The sequence below is a fragment of the Vipera ursinii genome, assembly GCF_947247035.1.
Source record: "Vipera ursinii genome assembly, chromosome: 8".
Lineage (NCBI taxonomy): Eukaryota > Metazoa > Chordata > Lepidosauria > Squamata > Viperidae > Vipera > Vipera ursinii.
In genome coordinates, this window is record NC_139519.1 from 10063332 (window position 1) to 10086123 (window position 22792).

Below are 22792 nucleotides of genomic sequence, written 5' to 3' on the forward strand. Positions count from 1 at the left end.
AGGTGTACACTTGCAGAGGCATGCATATATTGTGACACTGGAGAAAGGTTAAAATCAGCATTAAGATGTGGCCTGAGGCTACTTTTACAGCTCTTCTCCTAGACAGGATTGCAATTTTAAGTAGTTTGGTGCCATTGCAAGAGAGGATCGTTAATGATGGCGAGGCCAGAAATTCCGAAAGAAAACAAGATGGCCACCAAAGAGGTTTTCAAAGGCTCACATACCTTCTTGTTTCTAAATGAAGAGAAGATTCTTTTCCCTTTGTCCTCTTGGAATGAAGCTGCTGTTTCTACTGTAGCTTCTCTTTTCCCCCAAAATTGCCAAACAAACTAATCAAAAGTACATCTTTTTCCCCCCACTTCATTCACCAAAGAGTTCTACTTTTCCTTTAACAGGAGGGTGGATAGTGCCTTTCCCCCCCACACTCGTCTTTATTGTGCCTTTATAGATTTCTATCCCAGGTAGAGACAAAAGGAGAGATTATAAGGGGAAAAGTGGGTCCTCTTAAGGCAATTGAAATGATTCAAAACCCTTTGAGTGCATATTACTGCAGCTGACATTTGGACAACCAACATATAAATCTCTCTCTCTTTTTTTTGTTTCAGAAAATGGAGAGGCTCGTGGAGGTATTACACTAAGAGAATAACAAAAGGTCTTGGGTTTTCTACAAACCGAAAGATCTATTATGGCATAAAGTAGTGAAGGCAGGGGTCCCTTTGGCTGATACACTGAGATGGATTCAGTCTTTCTCACAATAGCATCATTTTTCAGAGGCGACGTGTCAGCTCACTATGCTGATTAGCAACTACCGGTATCACTAAATCCTAGCCACATTGGAAGGATGCTCGATTGTTCAAAAAGTGCCTCTTACTCACAAAATACTACAAAACCCAGCTCACTGCTGTTTTCTCCTTGGCATTTAAAACCCCTTGCACATGAGGACCCAAATCTAGTTGTATTAGTATGCCAGACAGGGAGAGCTCTGCTGTGACCACTTAATCCTCGCCTTCGGGGATCTGCCTTTGAGGGATGTCCTGAAAGAAACCTTCCAGCTATCACTGTTGGAGTGACATGCGCTAAGCCAGCTGGAAACCTGCCATCTAGTAGTACTGTTGCAAGTCTGAAGTTGTGCAACACCTTTAGCAAACACTTCCTCATGTAAAGGCATGAGTAAAGCTGAAGCACTCATTACTTGCTTCTCACAGTCAACAGGAGAACAGGTCAGGCTGGCAACCCCTTGCTTGAAAGTGGAAAGAGATTCCTTGTCCTCCAGCCAAATCCAGGATCCAGAATGATCCAAGCTCTGTTGGTTACTATCTGTTTAGCAATCTTTCCGTATCAAGGTAAGATTTTTTTCCCCCATCAGTTTCATTTTTCAGATTCTTACTGCTAAAAAGACCCGACAGGTTTCTATGGTTTTTCTTTTGATGATTAACAAGCGCTTGCTCTAAACTAACCAAAAGAATGCTCTCAAAGGTCTCGTTTGTGCTAAAATTACATAGAGGGTGGTTTTTTTTTGTATTTGCTTAAATGTTGTTAAACAGGAAACGGATCCTAAGAAAGAAAAATCCTAAGATCCTAAGAAAGAATGCACGTTCAAGTTAGAGGGAAAGTTTTCCAATCATATGAGTAAAAACAGATTAGAAGACTGAAGAGGACGGAGAGTTTGTTGGAAGAAAATTTCAGGAAGCAAAACGTTAAAGGACAAATACATAATTTTCTTCCAATAGACATCCTGTAATTAAGCTTGCAATAATGTTCAGCCAAAGAAAAGCTAAAGTTATTGTTGTCATCTTCAGAGAATGTTCAAACTGTGCTCAAACGAATGTGGCACTACTTACTTTTCTCCGTACAAGATCTTCAGATTTCTGCCAGGTGGCAGCACAGAAATGCAGATTTTATTTTCCAGTTAGCGCAGGTGAATTTTCTTTAAAATCCATGTTAACTATGACCTTAAACACTTTCCCTTTCATATGAGACTTCTGAGAAAATTTATTTAGTATGGTATGGAAAGCTGTATTCATGAAACATGCTTAATTAGTTTGGTGGAAGTCCTGTCAAGGGTATTACTAATGGGATATACTCAATTATAACCTTGGTTATATAGTTTTGGGGTTTAGTATAGAGTATCTCTAGTTGGTAAATTTAAATAGGGCTCAGTGTAGCATGCTGGTTTAAGGTTGTGGCATGAACTACTTTCAAGGCAGGATTCAGAGTGGAGTACAGTATGAAGATCTACTTTGGTCACACTTGTTTTTGATCTGTGGTAAGCCTTGGATGTGGGTAGTGCATTCATCCTGATTCCCTTGATCTCTCAGCAGCCTTTGATACTATCAACCATGGTATCAAAGGCTGCCGAGGGGGTTAGAAGTGGGAGGCACCACTTTAGGAACATAGAGTCTTTCCATCTTTGGTTCCGCATGGAATAGTGCACTTCATTCAGAATTGATGAACGATCTGGATGTTATTTTGGATTTATAGCTCCTACTCAAAGAGCAGGTGACAGCTGTAGCCAGAGGGGCCTTTGCACAATTGCATTTTTTATACTAGTTTTGTCCATTCCTGAGCTGGAAGGCCCTGCTTGTGTTTACTCACGTCTTAGTCACTTCCTGATTGGACTACTGCAAAACGTACTTCATGGGGCATATGTAGTCCTTGAAGACTATCTAAGCTTCAAAAACGGTACCTCTAGTCCACTCTATGCTTCTTCCATTTGTGCGCCTTTCCTATGCAAGATAGTGTTAGTCAGGAAGGAGAAAACATAGTGTCTTTCTTGTAAGTAGAGGCAGAGACCGGTTGTTTTTAGATATCTGAAGGGATTGGGGAACTGGATCAGAATTCACTGTATAATATGCATACTTGGGCCTGATCAACCAGAATCAGCACTGTGGCATGGAAGGAGATGCCTTTAACTTTCTCCCACCTCTTTCTCCAACCCTGCTATTTGCAGTAAAGCATGTGTGCTTAACTGGAGTTTGGGATACTACCTTACCTGTTCATCTTCCAAACTCAATTCCTCACATGCTACCTCTCTCCCCCGCATCTCATAATAATAATAATAATAATAATAATAATAATAATAATAATAATAATAATAATAATAATAATGATAATGATGATGATGATGATGATGATGATGATGATGATGATGATGATGATGATGTTGGAAGGGATCTTGGAGGTCATGTAGTCCAACCCCCTGCTCAGGCAGGAAACCCTATACCATTTCAGACAAGTGGCTTTTCAATCTCTTCTTAAAAACTTCCAGTATCGGAGCATTCACCACTTCTGGAGACAGGTTGCTCCACTGGTGAATTGTTCTAACTGTAAAGAAGTTTCTCCTTAGTTCTAGGTTGCTTCTCTTCTTGACTAGTTTCCATCTGTTGCTTCTTGTCCTGCTTTCAGGTGCTTTGGAGAATAGCTTGACTCCCTCTTCTTTGTGGCAGCCCCTGAGATACTGGAACACTGCTATCATGTCACCCCTCCCCCTTCTCTTTGTTAAACTACACACAGGGAAGGAGACGATTCCACACAGGGAAGGAGACACTGTGTTATTTCAGGCCAAATCATTCTTTGTGTGAACCCCATTTGAAGTTAGCTCACAGGTTCCCCACATCAGTCCATTTTCTTATGAAAAGTTAAACATGACTTCATGCTTTCAAAAGCATTCCAGAATTGAGAATTTTGTTTCTACCACTCCCTCTAATGAGGTAACTGAATGTTTGCTTGCCAGTGGGAAGAATAAAAGAGATTAGTGTGCCAAACCTTAAAATATGATTAGAAGTTCTAATCTTTAACCTTAAATTTAAAGTTTAACTTAAATGCAATCCAGTTTTTGGATTGGTCATATCCACTTTTTGGAGTACACACCAGGCATGGTACCTAAAGATCAAATATGGCCCTTGGTGGGGGGAGGGGAATGTACACCTCTATTGTGGGGATTGTTATACACTCTTGACCACCATCTTCACCATGTTTTGATTATGTTCCACTTGTTTGTGTTCTTCTGAAAGGGTCATACCAGAGACAATGGCATCCTTTGAGTTATTTCCACCATTCATAGCTTACTATGTAGGATCCATACTATGGGTATAGTTTATCCTGTTCCTTTGCTGTTAAGCATTCCTATGTAATGACCTGTAATGTGGACCTATTTACTCCCTAATTACTTTACTATTATTCAAGCTCAAGTGTAAGTTGTCTGCACAGTTTTTTTTAAACTCTCTGAATTACTCACCACTACTAATGTTTCATAGCTTCAGGCTGGCATTAGGGCTTAGCTACCTAAGCCTTAGGTGTTATAAATATACAGGTGGTTTTCAAAGAAGCAAGCAGCTGAGGGACCTTTTACCTGTAAGGCATGTTCCCTCATGACCTGTGCGAAAAGAACAGCCCTTGTGAAACTGTCCTTATTGAAGGGATGATTCCAGATTAACATAGTTCTTCAGACATATGTGTATTAATTTCAGGGGGCTTTTGGGAGGGATCAGATCTAACAAAATACCAACCATCCTCTTTTTCTGCATCCTGCTGTGTGAGGAGGAAGGCAAGATGGAAGAAGAACATCAGAGAAGGAAAATGACTTAATGGCCCTTCTTGCTTTTTGCTTTGTCCCTGTCCAATACTGGTACATTTATATTTTTTTCTATTTTATTTTATTTTGATTCCATTTATATCCCGCCCTTCTCCGAAGACTCAGGGCGGCTTACAAGCTTAGCAGTAGCCTTCATTCTATGTATATGCCTGCTTATTAGGGCTTTCATACACCCCCCAAGTGGCATTATTACAAAGTCAGCTTATTGCCCCCAACAATCTGGGTCCTCATTTTACCTACCTCGGAAGGATGGAAGGCTGAGTCAACCTTGAGCCTGGTGGGACTCGAACCTGCACTAATGGCAGGCAGCTGGTATTACTTAAGGAGGCATTAGCCCACTGCTCCACCAAGGCTCTTTTTTTTGTAACGTGTGGGAACAACTGCTTTAAACTTAATGTAAACCACTTTAAACTTGACTGTAAAAAAAATTGTAACAGAATTGTTGAAGTCTGGAATATCTTACCTGATTCAGTTGTTTCAATTACTAACTGTCACAGTTTTAATTCCAAATTAACTTCTGTGGACTTCATTCCATATTAAAGAGGTTTCTAAGGGAGCATGCCTAACTGCACGAATATGCCTATTGTCCCTGTCACACTTTTGTTCTTTCATGTTGTTCATTGGAATTTATAATTTTTGTTTTATAAATATATAAAATAAAATAAATTGTGTTTGTGGGAGAAAAGCCTCCAACATAACATCTCCCTGTCCACAAAATGCTTTTTTGGCAAATTATCTACAACAGGTTATGACATGACACTCTGAGTTATTGCAGATAATCAGTATAATACAGTAGATAAAGGTTAGTCAAGGGTTTGGGAAGGCCATATATGTACGTATAGAATTATTCTGAATCAGAAACCAGGAACTGGAGCATTTTGTTTCTCTGCTCAGATACTCATTTCCTTTAGGATTAGGGAAATATCCCTAGTTGTAGAGACATATTCTAATCTTTGTTGGCATCCCACTCATCTTCTGATGAACATTACAAAAGGGACTTTCGGAATGGATTTGTCAGCTCATCTCAGAGTCTAAGCCAGAAAAGAGGGCTGTAGAAATGTTGAACTACTAGACTCCAAAGCACAAATGCACATAAGAATTCTGTTTCAGGTGTAGGTGATTCATAATTCCCTCTCGAACCGATTCATCCTTGGCTTTATGTTCTTGATTAATACGCTTACACTCATTCACAGCCCAACCCTCACCCATACCTTTGAGACTCTGACTATTTAGTTTTCAAGCTGAAGGCAGGCAGTTTTCTAGTTTCTGGTGGAAGAGCAGTTCCTACAGTGGCCTCAGGCCCTGGGAACATCTACATTTTACTTACAACAGGGACAATGATGAATGGAATGAAAGAAAGCTGGTTAGGTATTTTTTTCTTTAGTAGTACAGTCTTTAATTGCTGTCCAAAAGCACCGTGAGAGAATGCATTTATTCAAAATACATAGCAATGAAAATAATATTAGCCCTCTGAGGTACTCCAGGCAACAAACAGAGCCATGAATATTAGTTCTCTGTAAAGTTACATTAACAGCGTCTTGCAAGACTGACATTATTTCTTCCCTCTTAGCTTTTACTCTCCGGATAACCAGGGATGATCCCCTTCTGAAATGCTTCCCACGTTCTCCTTCCTTCTGTCGGCTAAGATACTTTTCACATGCCTGTTGATCAGTCTGTGGCTCTTCCTGCTGCCTCCTAAGTCATTCCCACTTATCATTACAAATAATGATACTCAACTGATTCAGATGGTTGCTCAAACACAATTAAGACTCAGGAGCCCTGATTTTTTTTTTTTAAAAAAGCAAGGAAAAATGGGGTTGCTCTGACCAGGAGGCAAACTTCCAAAATTAGAACAATAATTGATGGAGAACAATATGGTAAAGAAGAAAGGGATGTGGAATTGCAGCTTTTTCTATGCTTTAAGCAGGAGAGAATAGTAACCTTTTTTGCCAGTAGGGCAAGCAATTGTCCCTCTTCCATGTTTCTGGGAGCATCAGGTGCAAACGGGCAGGTACATAAAAGTATGAGGAAGATGTAAACTTCTGGCTGGGGCTACCTTTGGTATCTGAGAAGATACATTGCCAAGGCCAAATGCTTAGATTTCAGTCACTCTCTGTTAAATAGCAGGTTCTTTGGCACAGGAATGAAGACACAAAGCTGAATACAAGGTAACTCATAGTTTATTCCATGCGGAAACTGCACTGGGGAAATGGCTGCAACTAGCCGCAATATATAGTCTAGCCCCTAGGTGGCAGCCAATAGGTTTGAATCAACCATGGCCACCTGGAGACAGGCAATTGCAGCACAGGAGACTTGTAGTCTGGGTTGCTGGAGAGCCGTTAGCTGCTCCAGCAACCCATGTGGTATTCCTGAAGAGCCCACTACATAACACTCTCTACCTTAAGAAATTTTCCCCCTCTCCCTCTCCCTCTCCAATTTTGCATTGAAGCAGACAATGAAGACTGCCTCACTTCTGTAGGTGTTTGGATATTAAGTCCCCCCCCCCCACGGGGTGGCTATTCATATTTTACTTTCTTGCCTGGCTTTCACTTGCAGTTACAATTACAATTATTGTTGCCCTTTTTTATAATGTGTCTGGGGTTAATTAGATGTTTACAACACGATAGAAAGACTAGATGCAAAAGTAAATAAATCAATTACTTTGCTAGTCTCCCAGTTGCAATCTCGACTGTAGGAGAAACAATCCTGAGTTGAATCAGCTTCTGGTAATTACGTGGTGATGGTCATGTAGTTGCTTGGCTACAGGATGGAAGTGGTTTTCCCACTACTTTCATTCTTCATCCGTAACTGAATAGAAAATTCAGTGTTGTAGATGTGAAAAAAGGTAGAATAACACACCAAAGTGAAATTTGTTTTTTTTTTCTTTGTGAAGGTTGCTCTACAAAGGAGTCCTGGAAGCCTAAGGATTATGTAGTAGTCTATCCACAAAAAGTCCATGCGTTGCACAAAAGAGACGCAGGTGAAGCTCAGAAGCCTGACCAAAAGGTAAGAAAAAGTTTTGCTCTTCATCAACTTATTTACTGATGAATCTGACCTTGAGTTTGCTCAAGATTCATGTGAACCAGAGTTAAAACTGTATTGCTTTCAAAGTTTTGCAATTAGTTTCTTAAGGCAAAGGTCTCAACTATTTCTATTGTTCATTTGTAAAGTTTAGGTTGTTCTGCTTTATAAAGGAGGGTGGTTATACAGTCACATATTTTTTTATAGACACTTGCAAGTAAAGGATAATTTCCTCTTTTTTAGACAGATATACCATAAATCTCATAAGACTGTAAGCTTCCAAAGGTCTGTTTCACTTTGTTTAAAAATCTGTCAAAAGTTGCAGAAATCAGAGAAAAGTCCTTGCACGCTTATATCAAGATTTATATTTGACGTGGTTTGAATGAAACTTACACAGCCCTAATATTTCATGGGAGTGAAAAATCCTATTGTGCAGGAACATTAACTCTGCATAACTACTTGTATCCTTTTTGCTGCCATCTAATGCTTATTTGGATTTTTGCATTGCAATCTACACAACTGCTTGGATTATTATTTATTTATTATTAAACAAATTCATATGGCCGCCCAATTCAACACAATTGGGGAGATTCCAGGCAACTTACAACATTCAAAGTTCACAGTATTAATAGGTTATTATAGCTAATACAGGTACTGTTAATGCTTTGAGGGATCTCTTCTTCCTTTTTATGGTCTTGGATCATCTTTCATAAAAGCTGATTGGTAGCTGTGACAACGGTGAACCAAGAAATATGAAAATAGCAATAGCAGTAACAATAGCACTTAGACTTATATACAGCCTCATAGTGCTTTGCAAAATGCCATCCTTTCTGGCTTCCCAGAATGCATCAATTTGAAATATAAAAATTGTATTTGTAGGTGAAAATGGTACAGTGAGCAGAGGTCAGGTTTAAGACTGAAGACCAGATTCAAGTCAACACTCAGCCATGGAAAGATTTATGGAATGATTTTTGAGTAGTCACTCTGTCCCAACCCAATCTTATTCACCAAGATGTTGAATTGGAGAAGAAAGTCTTGAACTTCTGGAAAAAGCTTAAGAAGATCTTATAGTGGCTTTCAAGTACAAAATGAAACAATCCAAATCTAATAAATGAATTGGCTGGAACTTTCCATTTGAAAGTTGTTGAGGTGTTGAGTTGTTAAGAATGCACACATTTTATTTGCCTATTTTTTTTTTTAAAAAAGCATACTCAGCTGTTACTTCTCTAAACACTGAACCCTTTGCATTTCAGACTAAGTATGACGATACCATGCAGTATGAATTTAAAGTGAATGGAGAACCAGTGGTCCTTCACCTAGAAAAAAATAAGTAAGTTAACTCAGAAGTTCTCTTATCTTTATTAAGACAATGTGAAAAATATATATTCTTGGATCCAGTCCAGGAGAAATTAAAATTGTATTGCTTTGTTTGGGAAATTAAAACTAAATTAAATGAGTTAATTTAGTTAAATTAAGTATTATTGTAAAGAAGAAGGGGATATGGTTAGTAAACATGCTAATTATGTCTTACCCAGGAATTGAAAATTTATTTTTTCCTGCTTTCTATGGTACAGTGCTGGACTATAACAATTCTAGGTAAAGTTGAACCATTCATGGCTCATAAACGTCTGTCCCTTGAATTACCTAAGTTAGTTATAAAATATTGCAGAGATTTAAAAAAATGATTGCTTCCACATTTATGCTGTTCCACAGACACCCTATCAATCTATATAACTTTTCCTAAGAGTTCCACATAGCTGCTCAACTTACATTAGAGGTTACATGTTGAAGCATGAAAGGCATGAAGTGTCATGTCTTATTAAGATGGCTTGAAACGGGGACATGACCTAAAACCCCCAGATTTCAACACACCTTTTTGTTGTTGTTAAGAATGCCATTTCGTTCTTCTCAGTGGTTCTCCATTTGAACTGTAAATCAAGATATTAATAAAGATAATAAATGGATTTGCCACCTGGCTTATATCTGTATAATAACTAACCAGCGGAACAGGTTTTGGATCTTTCACTGACTCGTCTAGCCAGGCCTTAGCATTTTTATTAGCAGCTTTGTTTCAATAGGGGGGATAAACATGGTCTGAAAGTATTTCTACCATGTAAATAAACTACTTCTACTGCTAAAAGAAGGCGTGCTGTTTTCATTGCCTTAAATCCAGTAAATGTCACATCAAAGTTGAAATCAGTATAGCAGCCACTGCACTGTAATACATGGGAACAGTTTAGAATCTCTGCAGTCCTGATGTAATTTAATATTAACATTAAGACCCAGATTCATCTTGAATGCTTTGGGAATGATTTCCTGCTTTTGATTTTAGAATACATTTTTCTATTCATCATATTATAAGTGCCCTCTAAATGTACACGAATCTTATTATTAAGGATGAACTGTAAAGAAACTGCCCTATGTGGGTGTCACTTTATCTTATACTGTTGAGACATTTCATGTTAAATTAGATGATATCTGTTTTAGAAATGGTTGTGCTACCCTTTCCCATTGTCTAAATATGAAGGATGTGTAGAAAGTCAAGGGTAGCATCTGGATGATCTTGTTTGGGCTTGAAGAAAACCAGGGCTAAAGATGGGAGACCAGTAAGAAATGCCCAGTGTATGTCTATATTAGAAAAATGGAAGGCAATGCCAAGAAAAGTACATGAATGTCTCTGCATAGCCAGCAGGAGGAAAAAGTAACTCCACTGTGTTGATTTAGAAGTTCAAGAGAGATGCTTCTGAATGAAGGTTCCAAGTATTCCTTCCCTTGAGGTGGCTTCATGAAGCAATATGAACTCCTTTAATCTTGAATAAAAAGAGATAAATTGCTCTCCTTTGCACACCTAGCAGCTTCATCTGGTTGTTGCATTGGCCAGAAGAGTCAAAGAAGAGGCAATACAAAATGTCTTCTCTTGATCAATCATGCCCCTCTGAGCCTTGATGAAGAGAATTGCACAGCTTCTTTGGTGCAAATCTCTTTGCTAAGGTGAATCCAGGATGCTCTGCAATCCTCTTAAATAACCATCCTCATTAGATTGAAATACCTGCTCCTTCCCTTTGATACCAAACAATAACCTTAAAATGCCATTACAGGATAGTTGTAGACTTATTATGCAATTATTTCTGTTCCCAAGGCTAAATAATGTCTTCTTTGTATTGTTTCCAGGGGACTTTTTTCAAAAGATTACAGCGAGACTCATTATTCTCCTGATGGCAAAGAAATTACAACAAGCCCTCAGGTTGAGGTAATATCCAGAGGATCTTACTTTTATAAAATTAACTGAGAATATTTGTGCACAACATTCCAAATACCAGATCAGGCTATTCAAACAAGAAGGGCTGTATATGCTTGAATTGTTTTATATTGAGCATGTTGTGTATAAGGATGTGTGGCATGTTAATACCCAGCCTGTTTTACTTATTGAATTAATAGGGCAATATTTCAATCAACCAGTTCTTTCCTATTGATTAAAAGCAGCAAACAACCAAAATAAGTTTTTTTAAAAAAGATATTAGGTTTATATGATCTACTTTGCTTTTTAAACCCGATTACACTGATAAATGCAAAACCATTTGTTTGGAACACCAAAAGTAAGAGGAATTCACTTTGCTTCTACAGAATACAGAAATGCATTCTATGTTCCTCACACCTTCTACAATATCACAGCACCAACATGCTTTCTTAGGTCCATGGCCATCTCCCTCCAAATTGATCAAAAAGTGCATCCTCTGCCTCCAAAAATTGCCTACTCCTGGATTAGCATCTTCAAAATTCATACAAACTATTCCTACTTAACGTATAATAGAAATCTGCTGATTTTGGTGCCTACATGGGTTCCCCTTCCAGAAGATGCTAGGAACCAAATTCAACGCTAGCTGGAGTCTTCCAGGTTATATAGGAATCTTTAGTGTAGTGTTAGTATTGTGTATTTATATCTCTGATGTGTTTCTCAAAGCTTTCGTTGTGTGGGCTCAAGGAAATAACTGTGCAATTGATATCATAAGTAAAGAGTGGCATAGTGATAAGAATACAGTACTGCAGGCTACTTCTGCTGACTGATAGTAGCCAGCAGTTCGGCAATTCGATTCTCACTGGCTCAGGATTGACTCAACCTTCCATCTTTCTAAGGTTGATAAAATGAGGACCCAGATTGTTGGGAGTGATATGTTGACTCTGTCAACTGCTTAGAGAGGGCTGCAAAGCACTGTGAAGCCATATATAAATTCTAAGTGCTGATGCTGTTGCTAAATGTGGAATTTTTTTCCCTACATTATGATAAGATTTCAGAACATAGGACAATGAGCAAGTGTGAAAGTTTATTCAGCAAATCCTGTGGTGCAGCACTAGAGTTGATCTCCAAGAAGACAAAAATGGAGGAGAAAAGGGCTTGGAACCCAAAGAGCACATTTTATATTCCTTTGTTGATTGTCTGCCCATAAGTTCTTCGCTTTTTTCATCAATGGGGTTCCTCCTGCAGTGATATTCTGTACTTCCAAATAGCCAAGGGTTATTATTTGTAAAATACATTTGTTTAAAATTCAATGTCTTTTGGCATTTGTGTACTGCATGTGATTATTTGTCTCTGTTATAGACGTTCACTTCCTTAAATTCAGAACAGTTCAAAGCCAGTTCTATTTGAGGACCAGCATTGGCAGTTCATAATCTCACTTGCAATCAGCACAGGTTTTGGTACACCTTAATTTCAATCTCTGTGGGAGGACTTTGATCTATTTTGGGGACTGGGTGGCTTTGTGCTTGCTGAGAGATCTTAGCTTTGGAATTTTATCACAGGGACACAGGTGTTGCTGTCTGTACTTCAAGACAAACCTTACCGATGACCCCCCCCCACACACACACACCTCAATTTTACTAATCAATTAAAGAGATGTGTTGCTACAACTCCCAGAATTTTCCAGATGGTATTCCCTCAAGCATTCTTTGAGATTTTCTACAGAAAAAAGTCATTAGGTCATAATACAAATTATGTCTATGTTAACTAAAACAATATGAGGAAGTTATTGCTTTGCAGACAATTCCAGATTTCCTTTGGTCTGTGAAAACCCGTAATTTAATTAAAAAGATAACAGAACTGTGCCATGTTCCTCTTTCTTTTTTGTTTCTGTCTGAAGGAGTTTTTCCCACACTCCTCTTCGACACGCTCAAAGAATTTTCTATTTTTATCCCTTTTTCCTGATAATATCTATTTCACACAAGGCACTTCTATTATAGAATTCTAGAGACCTTTTGAAGGATATGGCAAAAATCAGTTAAATGTCACAAGACTGGTGATTATGCAGCAAGATGTGAATTTAAAATGCTAGAAACATAAGCTAAAGACCTTCATTTAAGTTAAAAAAAGGAAACACATATTTTGGGTCCTAAACAGTGGTGGGATTCAGCCACTGGCAGAACTGGTAGCTATTTTTTTGTTGCCCAGGCCCAGAACGGACTTCTGGAAGCAGCATCCACACAGAAAACCGGTTGTTCACATATTTGAATCCCACCACTGGTCCTTATATATATATATATATATATAAAAGCAAGAGTCCCTCCTTATAGCTGACTTTAGGCATTGGTGCTCATCTCTTTTTTTTTCTTTAAACCACTGAGCCAGTGCTGTCCGAAGACATTTCTACAGTTATATGGCCAACAAGACATCACACCACAGTGCAAAATATGCAGTGAAACACGCAATGCTATTATCTTCCCACGAAAGTGGTACCTATTTATCTACTCACATTTGCTAGAGAGAGGCTACAGAGACCCTACTGGTGGAGGGTTTCTCCAGTTCTAACTGATCCCACATTGCTGGTAATGGCCTGATATTGTCCTCATTCAGAAAAAACTCTTCCCTTTTCTTCACGTGGTAGAGTCTGGTGAGTAACTGCTTTCTCTCTTGCAAAATAATGCAAGAGACAGTGGTTTTGTAAAGGAAGCCTCTTCTTAGAGTTAGTTATCAATTTCCAAATGATGTTCCAGATCTGGGTAGTGTGAAGGTGTATCTTGCTTTGGTTTTTGGTGTTGGAGAGACCCTGGAAATAATGCTGTTTCTCAGGGTATTTATGCCTATGGTACATACATAACACATTCCTAGGTAAAGACTGAATGTGCTTGTCTTGCTCTTTGGAATAGAATGACTTATGGGCAACTTTTTTTTGTAGCATCATCTAGCAAAGTGAAAAGAAAAATATTTTAACACCCTCCTCCCTTTCCACCTTGTCAACCAAGGCCTGATAAAAGAAGATAAGCATAGAATTTTGAATTAGACAACAGGGCGATGCAGCAAAATCCAAGTAGTGACTCTTTTTTTATTCTTTCTGTCAATTAAGCAATAATTTTTCAGTGTCTGCTTTTTATTTTTAGCCACTGTCCAAAACGCTAAGTCAGCCAGTGATTTTTCCAGCATGTACTGTACACCAACTAAGAAAAAAAAAATCAGAACTGCTGTTGAGTCAAATCATGAGAAAGATCATCTGGGAGAACTTCTTTGGCTCAGGAGAAATTATTGAATAGGATAAATGAGATCTTAATGACCAATTTAGATGATTTGAAAATTGCCACATTGGTGGATCAATTGTATACAAATTGTACACTAAGGACCACCAATCTAAAATTTTATTTCCCTTTAGTTGTTTTTCATGCATTTGTCTCTCTCACTCTCATTTGGATGCCCAAGTATTTTACATAGCCACTTATAGCCTCCTCATTAGTAAACTTAAAAGCTATCTTTAAATAACATTTTTAACATGTTTTTAATGGGAACATTTTTGAGATTTTTTTGATGGCCTCAGTACAGAAAAAAACATTTCCCCATCTAGGAATGATGGCGTCAGAGTGCATGAAATCTGGAGGATCACACATTCCCCAGTTCTGCAATAGTAATAGTACAGAATGAGAAACATTCTGATGATGAGTTTAAAAAGTAGATGTAATTTATTTATTCATTCAATTTCTATACCTGCTCATTTCAATCAATGACTTTGGGCAACTTTCAAAAATCAAGATAGCAGCCATAATGGTGCCATCAAAGCTCTGCATGTTTTTTGTCTGTATTGCAATGGTGTCAGCAAGTTTTCTTTATTGACAATACCTATGGATATCCTTGGATTCATGTTATGTTCTCCCATATAAATTCTGTTGAAAAGTTCAATAATTCAGGAGCACACATGTGCATTGTGACTTATTTTTAGAGAGACTTGTGTTTCTACTGTGCTCACTCTGAAACAATCAATCACTTTGATTACCACAATGGATGAACAGCTGCAAATGTTGATGAAGTTAGCAGAGATGGCTAAATTGACTGCTTTGATTAAAGAAAAAAATAAACACACAATTACTTTTGTTTCTACTTGGAAATCGCTTCTGGACTTTGTGCTTGAGGTGGAAAAAAGTAAAACTTTGATTTTGGGTTTTACCAATTAGTTAGGTTTGTTGATATAGAAATAGTTAGTTTATACTATTAAGTAAAAGTGAAAAGTTGAGGTCTGATGCTATTATTTTATTTTACTGCATCAAAGGGAATCAGAAATCAATGCCTTTTCTTTCTCCCCCTCCTTTCCCTAAACTTTTTCCTTCCCTTCCCCTTCCCCTACTTTTCTACTCTTTTCTTTTGTATTTTTGTATTTTATATTATAAACTAATCAAAAAAGAAACAATCAATAGTAGACAGGTTTTGTATTCCCCAAATCAAAATATTCTGGAATATTTTCTGTCTTACTCATTACTTCATTTATATGGTAGAATACATTGGAACCATATTCCTGTGTAACAAATCACAGTCTAATCCAGTCTAGTCTTCTTGCTTCCATTCAGGATCACTGCTATTATAATGGTCACATCCAGAATGATACCGACTCAGTTGCAAGCATCAGTGCGTGCCATGGTTTGAAGTAAGACACTGTTTTATCATTCGTTTATTTTATTAAGAATAAGCATATTATTACTGTTCTTGAAACTGTTATAGTTAAAAAGTAGAACTGTTCTTGAAGCTGTCATAGTTAAAAAGTAGAGCATAAGTTTCTTATGCAAATTACTTGGGTTCACTTCTAAACTTCTGCAGAATTAAGAAAGATTTTGGTTGGATACCTAGAAGTTAGCCAGCAGAGACAGTAGGGAGCTAAATCAGTTCTGTCTAAAGGAGCTTCAAGGGCCATGTTCCCTTTGTATATAGGAGGCGATGTTACAGGAAAAGAAGATAAGTAGGTTTCAGATTGTGCACTTTGCTAGGAAGCGTACAGGAAGAGGCAAGCAGACTTTCAGTTCTACCAGAAACAACTTCTTGAGCCATTCTGCACACTTTTTCTAACCAGCTGGATATCTTAGCCGTATAAAGATTCCAAATTTAGAAGGGCCAGATTATCATTAGCCAGATTCAATGTCCTCCTGACAGCCGTTACTGAAGGAAGGCACCAAAAGTTCCCCTTTGAACAGAGACTGTGTACATGTGGTGGAGGAATAATTGAAGTGATATAATAAGTTGTTCTGTATTGCAGGTGTTGTCCAGGCATTTACTAAGTATCCTGATGGTTCTGATTTTTATCTTAAGCTGTTATTATCAGATCAATCTAATTTCATTACCTTGACCACAGCCAAGTCCTTTCCTACAGTTTGTATAGCACACCATAGTGTTTCCTCTCAGATATTTTAGAACAATTATATTTTTTCCCCTTTCCCCCCCCTAATTAATTGTGACTTTCATGTTTTATGTGTTGGTCTATGAGCAACAAAAGATTGATTTGATGGAATGAGTTGACAGTAGGGAAATATATAAGATATACAATACTTCACCCCTACGAAATAAAGTTTTACACAAAAACGGAATCTTTCCAACGTGTTTAGTCTTAGATTTTCGTAGCTAAAAACTTTTGTTACTTTTTAAAAAATAATCTAGGGATTATACTATATTGGAATCCATGACAAACTAACTCAGCACAAGTATCATATATATAATTCATCATTGTACTGAGAATATGCAGTACAGCTTAGCTGTGTTTTTGAGAAGTAGAGAGAAAGTGATATGTAAGCTGAGGAAAGACAATAAAAGGCTCAGTTTAAGGGATTCATAAAGATAGGTGAAGTTGACTTTGTTAGTTAAACCTGGTTATTCACTATGGAATCCTTTTTGATCTCTGAGCTTAATTGTTTTGTCGCAGATGTTTCATTAGCCAGCTAGGTGACATCTAATGCACTGATGGATGTTACTGGTTGAGTAATGAAATGTTTGCAGGAAAACAATCAAGTTGAGGGAGCACCAAGGACCCCCACACTTCAACCCTGAGGCCCAAATATTCTCATCTATTGGCCTACCACCTCTAATCTACGATTGTTTTACAGAGGATATTTCAAGAATCAGGGTGAGAAGTACCTCATTGAACCCTTGAAGCTTTCCGACAGCGAAGCCCATGCACTCTTCAAATATGAAAGTCTGGAAAAAGCGGACCAGACCCCAAAAATCTGTGGGGTAACCAACACTACTTGGGAATCAGAGGAGCCCATGAAAAAGACTTCTCGGACAAGCATGAGTGCTGAAGTAAGTCTCATACTTATATATACCTCATGTATATAACATGGTTTGAGAACAGGGATTCATTTACTTGTTTCTAAAATGTAAAGTAAGAGAGAAGTTCTCTGGGATGGCTAACAGGATTCAGATGAGAGGATCCCCTATTTCTAAAATTCTATTCCAGCCACACTGTGGAAGGAAATATGGAAACTCGCTGAACAGAAAATACATATTTCAGGTTTATGCCATTTTCTATGGTCACGCAAACTCAATTTGGAGATGTGGCTCAAAAATAGATTTAACTGAATCTCCAAATCATCTGAACTTTCTGAATCAGTTTAGAAAGTTTAATTAAATTATCAATTTGAAGCTTCTTTATGCATGCATAGGGGACTTGGGATGGGGGAGAAACTGGTTTGAAATAACAGAATAACAGAGTTCGAAGGGACCTTAGTGGTCATCTAGTCTAACCCCCTGCTCAGGCAGGAAACCCTATACCATTTCAGACAAATGGTTGTCCAACCTCTTCTTAATAACCTCCAGTGTTGGAGCATTTGTAACTTCTGGAGGCAGGTTGTTCCATTGATTAATTGTTCTAACTGTCAGTTCTAGATTGCTTTCCATCCATTGCTTCTTGTCCTGCCTTCAGATCCTTTGGAGAATAATTTAATAAATTAATAAACATTAAATCCAAGTGGTCTGCAGAGCCTAACAAGACCACTACATAATCTGGATTCAATTCTCCAATTTAATTTGAATCGTCAAGTTGGATTGAAGCAATGACAGAATCAAAACTGACAAAGTGAATCTGCTCACCCATTGCATAATGTACTTCTTCCTGATAAATATCTCAGCACATTCTAAAGTGCTAAAGTTTTAACAAGCTCTCTCCCTATAAATGTTTTCTTTGAAGAGGCAATATTTCTGAAAGTTCATGTACTTTGTCCAGGGAATATAACAAGATTATCTGATGACCCAACATTTCTGTTGATTGCAGGAAGCAACATGTCTAAACAATATTTTGCTTAATGTTTTGTTTAGAAAAAGGAATACTTGAAGACCAAAAAACATGTGGAGCTTTTCATAGCTGCAGACAACAGAATGGTAAGTATCCTGGATATCACGTTTTTTTTTCTGCATTGAGCACAAATTTTTGTTTTTGTCTTTTTTAATGTGGGCATTTTTGAAGGCATTACCAAACACAACATTCTAACTATGTTTTTATCCTAAAATGTGCGTTAAAGTATATATATATACTTTAAGAGGAACAGACAGCACTACTTAACCTAAAAAATGACACCAGCATAATCATTCTGCCAGCAGACAAAGGCAACGCCACGGTGGTAATGAACTCATCTGACTACCATACCAAATTATCCAACCTACTCCGAGACTCCACATACAAACTCCTCAAGACAGATCCCACCACCTACCTGGAAAAAACCACAAAATCAAAAAGAAAAGCCACCCCCATCAGTGAAGAGATCCAGAAAACAATCATTCCCAGAGAAAAATCATCCAGATGTCCTAAGCTCTATGGTCTGCCCAAGATACACAAAGAAGGAACCCCACTCAGACCCATAGTCAGCTCCATAGGCTCACCTCTACAAAATCTAGCCAAATTTCTTGCCAAACAACTACAGCCTTATGCAAATTCCATCACCTCACACGTACAAAACTCATTCCAATTCATAGAGATCATAAGTAAACTAAACTTACAGCCCTGGGACCTACTTGTGAGCTTCGATGTTGTATCCCTCTTCACCCAAGTGCCTATCAAAGAAGCCTTGACAGCTATCCTAAATAAATACAACCCCCCAAAACACATCCTAGATCTGACCAACCACTGCCTATCTAACACATACTTCATCTACAATGGACAAAGATACAAACAAATGGAAGGAGCACCCATGGGATCACCCCTCTCACCTGTCATCGCAAACCTCTACATGGAACACTTTGAAACCCTCGCTCTAGAAAAATCCAACCACAAACCCAAACTCTGGCTCAGATACATAGATGACACCTTCGTAATCTGGCCACACGGCAAAGAAAAACTGGATGACTTCCTCATACACCTCAATAGCCTACACCCCAAAATACAATTCACCATGGAAACAGAAGCTAACAATCAACTTCCCTTCCTTGATGTCTTAGTCTACAAGAAATCCAACGGCTCCCTAGGACACACTATCTACCATAAAAAAACACACACAAACCGCTATCTGAACGCACTCTCACACCACCACCCAGCACAGATCAACTCCGTAGCCAAGACACTCATCTCCAGAACAAAACACCTAGCTGACGAACAACACCTAAAAACCGAACTACACACTCTCACTAATGTACTAACAGCCAATGGATTCCAAAGAAACACGATTACCAACTTAATCCGAAGAGAGACACCCACAAAAACCCAAGACAGAGAACAAGAAAATGGCAAAGCCCTCCTCCCATACTTAAAAGGGACCACAGACAGAATCAGCAAGGTCCTCCAAAAACACAACATCAAAACAGCATTCTACACAGACAGAAAAATATCCACCATCCTAAGAAACCCCAAGGACATAATTGGGTTAGAAAACCAAGGAGTATACGAAATCCCATGCACCACCTGCCCCACCACATACATCGGACAAACCAACAGAAGAATAAGTGCACGCATTGAAGAGCACAAAAACTCACTCAGAAAAGGAGAACAAACTTCATCCCTGGTCCAACACTTTGAAGCCACGGGACATGAAATTGATTTTAAAAAAACCAAAACTATCGCCAAAATTGAACATTTCAACAACAGAATAATCAGAGAAGCCATTGAGATAGAAAAACGCCCCCACAGCATGAATAAACGAGATGATACCTCTCGTCTACCAGCCATTTGGAAACCCGCCTTGATTGACAGACGAAGCCCAACCACCAAGAATGATACCAGACCCAAACTCATGATAACATCACATGACATCACCACCACACAACCATTCAAAAAGCAAATCCGAACCCACAACGATAAAGACACACAACCACAAAACAGAAACCTAACTACAGCTGCAACAGCTGCAACATCAGCTACTTTAAACCCCTCCAAACCACACAATAAACAAACTGACACCCACTATAAAAACATGGCACCACCACAAACACGAAGCCGAACAAAAGCAGCACAACTCACCAGCTCAGGTCTGGAGCTGGCAGCTGAGACCAGCCCATCCACTCAGAACACACCCCCACCCAATCAGAACACACCCACCATTCAAAACACACTCCCACCCAATCAGAACACACTTGGTCCCCTACCCAATCAGAGCACACCTCCACAGAACACACCCCCTCTGGCAGTTTAAAAAAGAGGAACAAACAGCCACATGCTTCTCCCAGAAGAAGGAAGCAGAAGCCTGATGATGACGGATGGGATTCCGTCGAAACGTTGCGCCTACACCTTTAATTCTACGCGGGGAAAAACCCGAAAAACCAAGGATCCATATATATATATATATATATATATATGTGTGTGTGTGTGTGTGTGTGTGTGTGTGTGTGTGTGTGTGTGTGTGTGTGATTGGACCCAGCTCCTATTTACAAAGTTAAGGCACATTTGAAATATAATTATTCTCTGATTTGTACTAAGCTGTTCCTGGACCTTATCTAAATTTTAATGATAGTTTATCTAGAAATGCCAAGAACAGGAAGCTGAAGTTAGTTAACATGGAGAACATAAATAAAGTTTTTAAGTAGAGAAAAGAGACAAAGAGAATCATATCTCTCTTCTACCTGGGCAATCTAGTTTTCCAAAATCCAGAGCAAAATTCATGAGGAGAATTTTAAATTGGTGGGTAGCCTATCTGGATGTATTGCTTTCTCCTATTCTCTCATTTATTTCAAAACTTTTACATTCAAGTTGGTTTTTAATTGTACTGAAATAGTAATTGATGCTTTTGCATCCATTCCTCCCAGAATATTTTTTTCATTTATACTTTTGCTTGATATAATTTTTGAAAATAAGTTTCCCTAACAGAAAATATTTTACTTAATTTATTTTTTTTAACAAATATTTTATTAATTTTCTATTTTTACAATCAAGTAATAGACAATGTGTTGACTGGGTCAGTTACTAATTCAGTGGTACATATAAGCTTCCTCAATCCAACATTACACCATCCAATACATCCTATCTTCTTCCGGTAAAAGACATGTTCACATACTAAGGAAATACAATTCTTATTGTTTTTAATAATTATACAGTTGAATATAATATTTCACTTTATTTTTATGGGCATACTGTATGCATTTGAAATTGATTTCCTTGTTATATGTGTCTGTGCATGTATGAATTTCAATTTATAACCAAATTTTAGTAAATAAATTGATTCAAGAAGTCAAAATTATACACTGTTAATGTTCCTACTATCACTCAAATTAAGTCTACCACCAGTAGCTCGAATAAAAACTAACCTCTGGCTAATAGACAAGTAAGATCCACATTTGACTTAGCCAACCTCATTTGTAGCAATGCAGCATTTGCAGTAAAATAACTCTTGGTGGTATTTGAAGTCTCTGAATATATGCACATTCCCCCCCCCCCCCCCAGTAAAATAAAACTATGTTTATGAACTCAGTAAATTCTCAGATACCAGTCTGAGTTTCCCCTTTTAATACTATTGCAAAAGGGAACATCTTATGCAAATTCTTTTCAGGGAAATTGATCTAGGGCTGGTAGTATTTAAATTCAGTTTGTAGTGAGGAATGCGTGTCTCTCACTTCTCTGAACAAGGAAATGTAGTGTCCACTTTAGGGAAGGTTTTCAAATTTTCTCCAACCAAGAGGAAAGGCCAATAGTGATGCTGAGAAATGAATACTCTTAATATATTAATGTAGATTCAAAGGTAGGGCTATAAAAATCAGCACAAAAGAATTCATTGGAGTGCTTAGATATAGAATTGTTATTTTTGTCTGAATCAACAATTGCAATGTGTGTGTGTGTGTTTTAAAAAGTCTCTCTCTTTCCCTGACATATTCTTTCTCTGACTTTCCTTCAATCCCTCCATTCTAAAATTATGGTCTCTTCTTAACCTTTTTGTCTTTTCTGTAGTTCAGGAAGTACAGCCGCAACATCACTGCTGTAAAGATGAAAATATTTGATATAGTCAATTACATAAATATGGTAAGAGGACTTGGCAAAAGTTAATTCGCTTTTTAGATTTAAACCTCTCCCTCCCCCAACCCAGATTTTCACTGTGTTTATACAACAAAATTAGTCAGGTAACAAGACCTAGGAAATGGACTTCTACAAGAATGCTAGCTTTTGTGGCTTCAAGTGCAGCAAAGCTGGATCATTTGGTAAGCTTGTGATCCAGCATGCAAGCACATCTAAGAAAATGGGCTGGTTCAGTAACTAGGTGAATAAGCATGTTATATGAATACAGGCACTGTGTTGGGAGGATACAAGTCTAAAACTGTTGCAAGAATTCAATCAGTGCCACATCTCTGTAGCTGGATTCTTTCAGGGCTGTGGTTAATCTTTTGAACTTGGAGATTAGAAAGAAATGGACCGAGTAAGCCTATTCCAAACTCGACTGATTATAAACATGATTCCTGAGAAGAAGGCAGGAAAGAGGAACCCAGTTTGATTTGGATTGTGGCACTTAGGAGGAGATCCCACTCATATCGTA

The 22792-nt window shown here is 38.1% G+C and overlaps 1 protein-coding gene across 1 annotated transcript in view; it reads left to right on the top strand.

Moving 5' to 3' along the window:
* Window positions 1-1291: 1291 nt before the first annotated feature.
* The window catches only part of LOC310643882 (zinc metalloproteinase-disintegrin-like NaMP), a gene marked incomplete at its 5' end in the record, with an annotated part of 48577 nt that continues 27076 nt past the window's right edge, over window positions 1292-22792 (top strand). Inside the window, 8 exons of the mRNA XM_083368544.1 lie at window positions 1292-1343; window positions 7488-7600; window positions 8869-8945; window positions 10787-10865; window positions 15434-15510; window positions 16955-17150; window positions 18165-18227; window positions 22213-22284. Coding sequence (XP_083224670.1) covers window positions 1292-1343; window positions 7488-7600; window positions 8869-8945; window positions 10787-10865; window positions 15434-15510; window positions 16955-17150; window positions 18165-18227; window positions 22213-22284 — 729 coding nt within the window. The remainder of the gene's footprint in view (window positions 1344-7487; window positions 7601-8868; window positions 8946-10786; window positions 10866-15433; window positions 15511-16954; window positions 17151-18164; window positions 18228-22212; window positions 22285-22792) is intronic.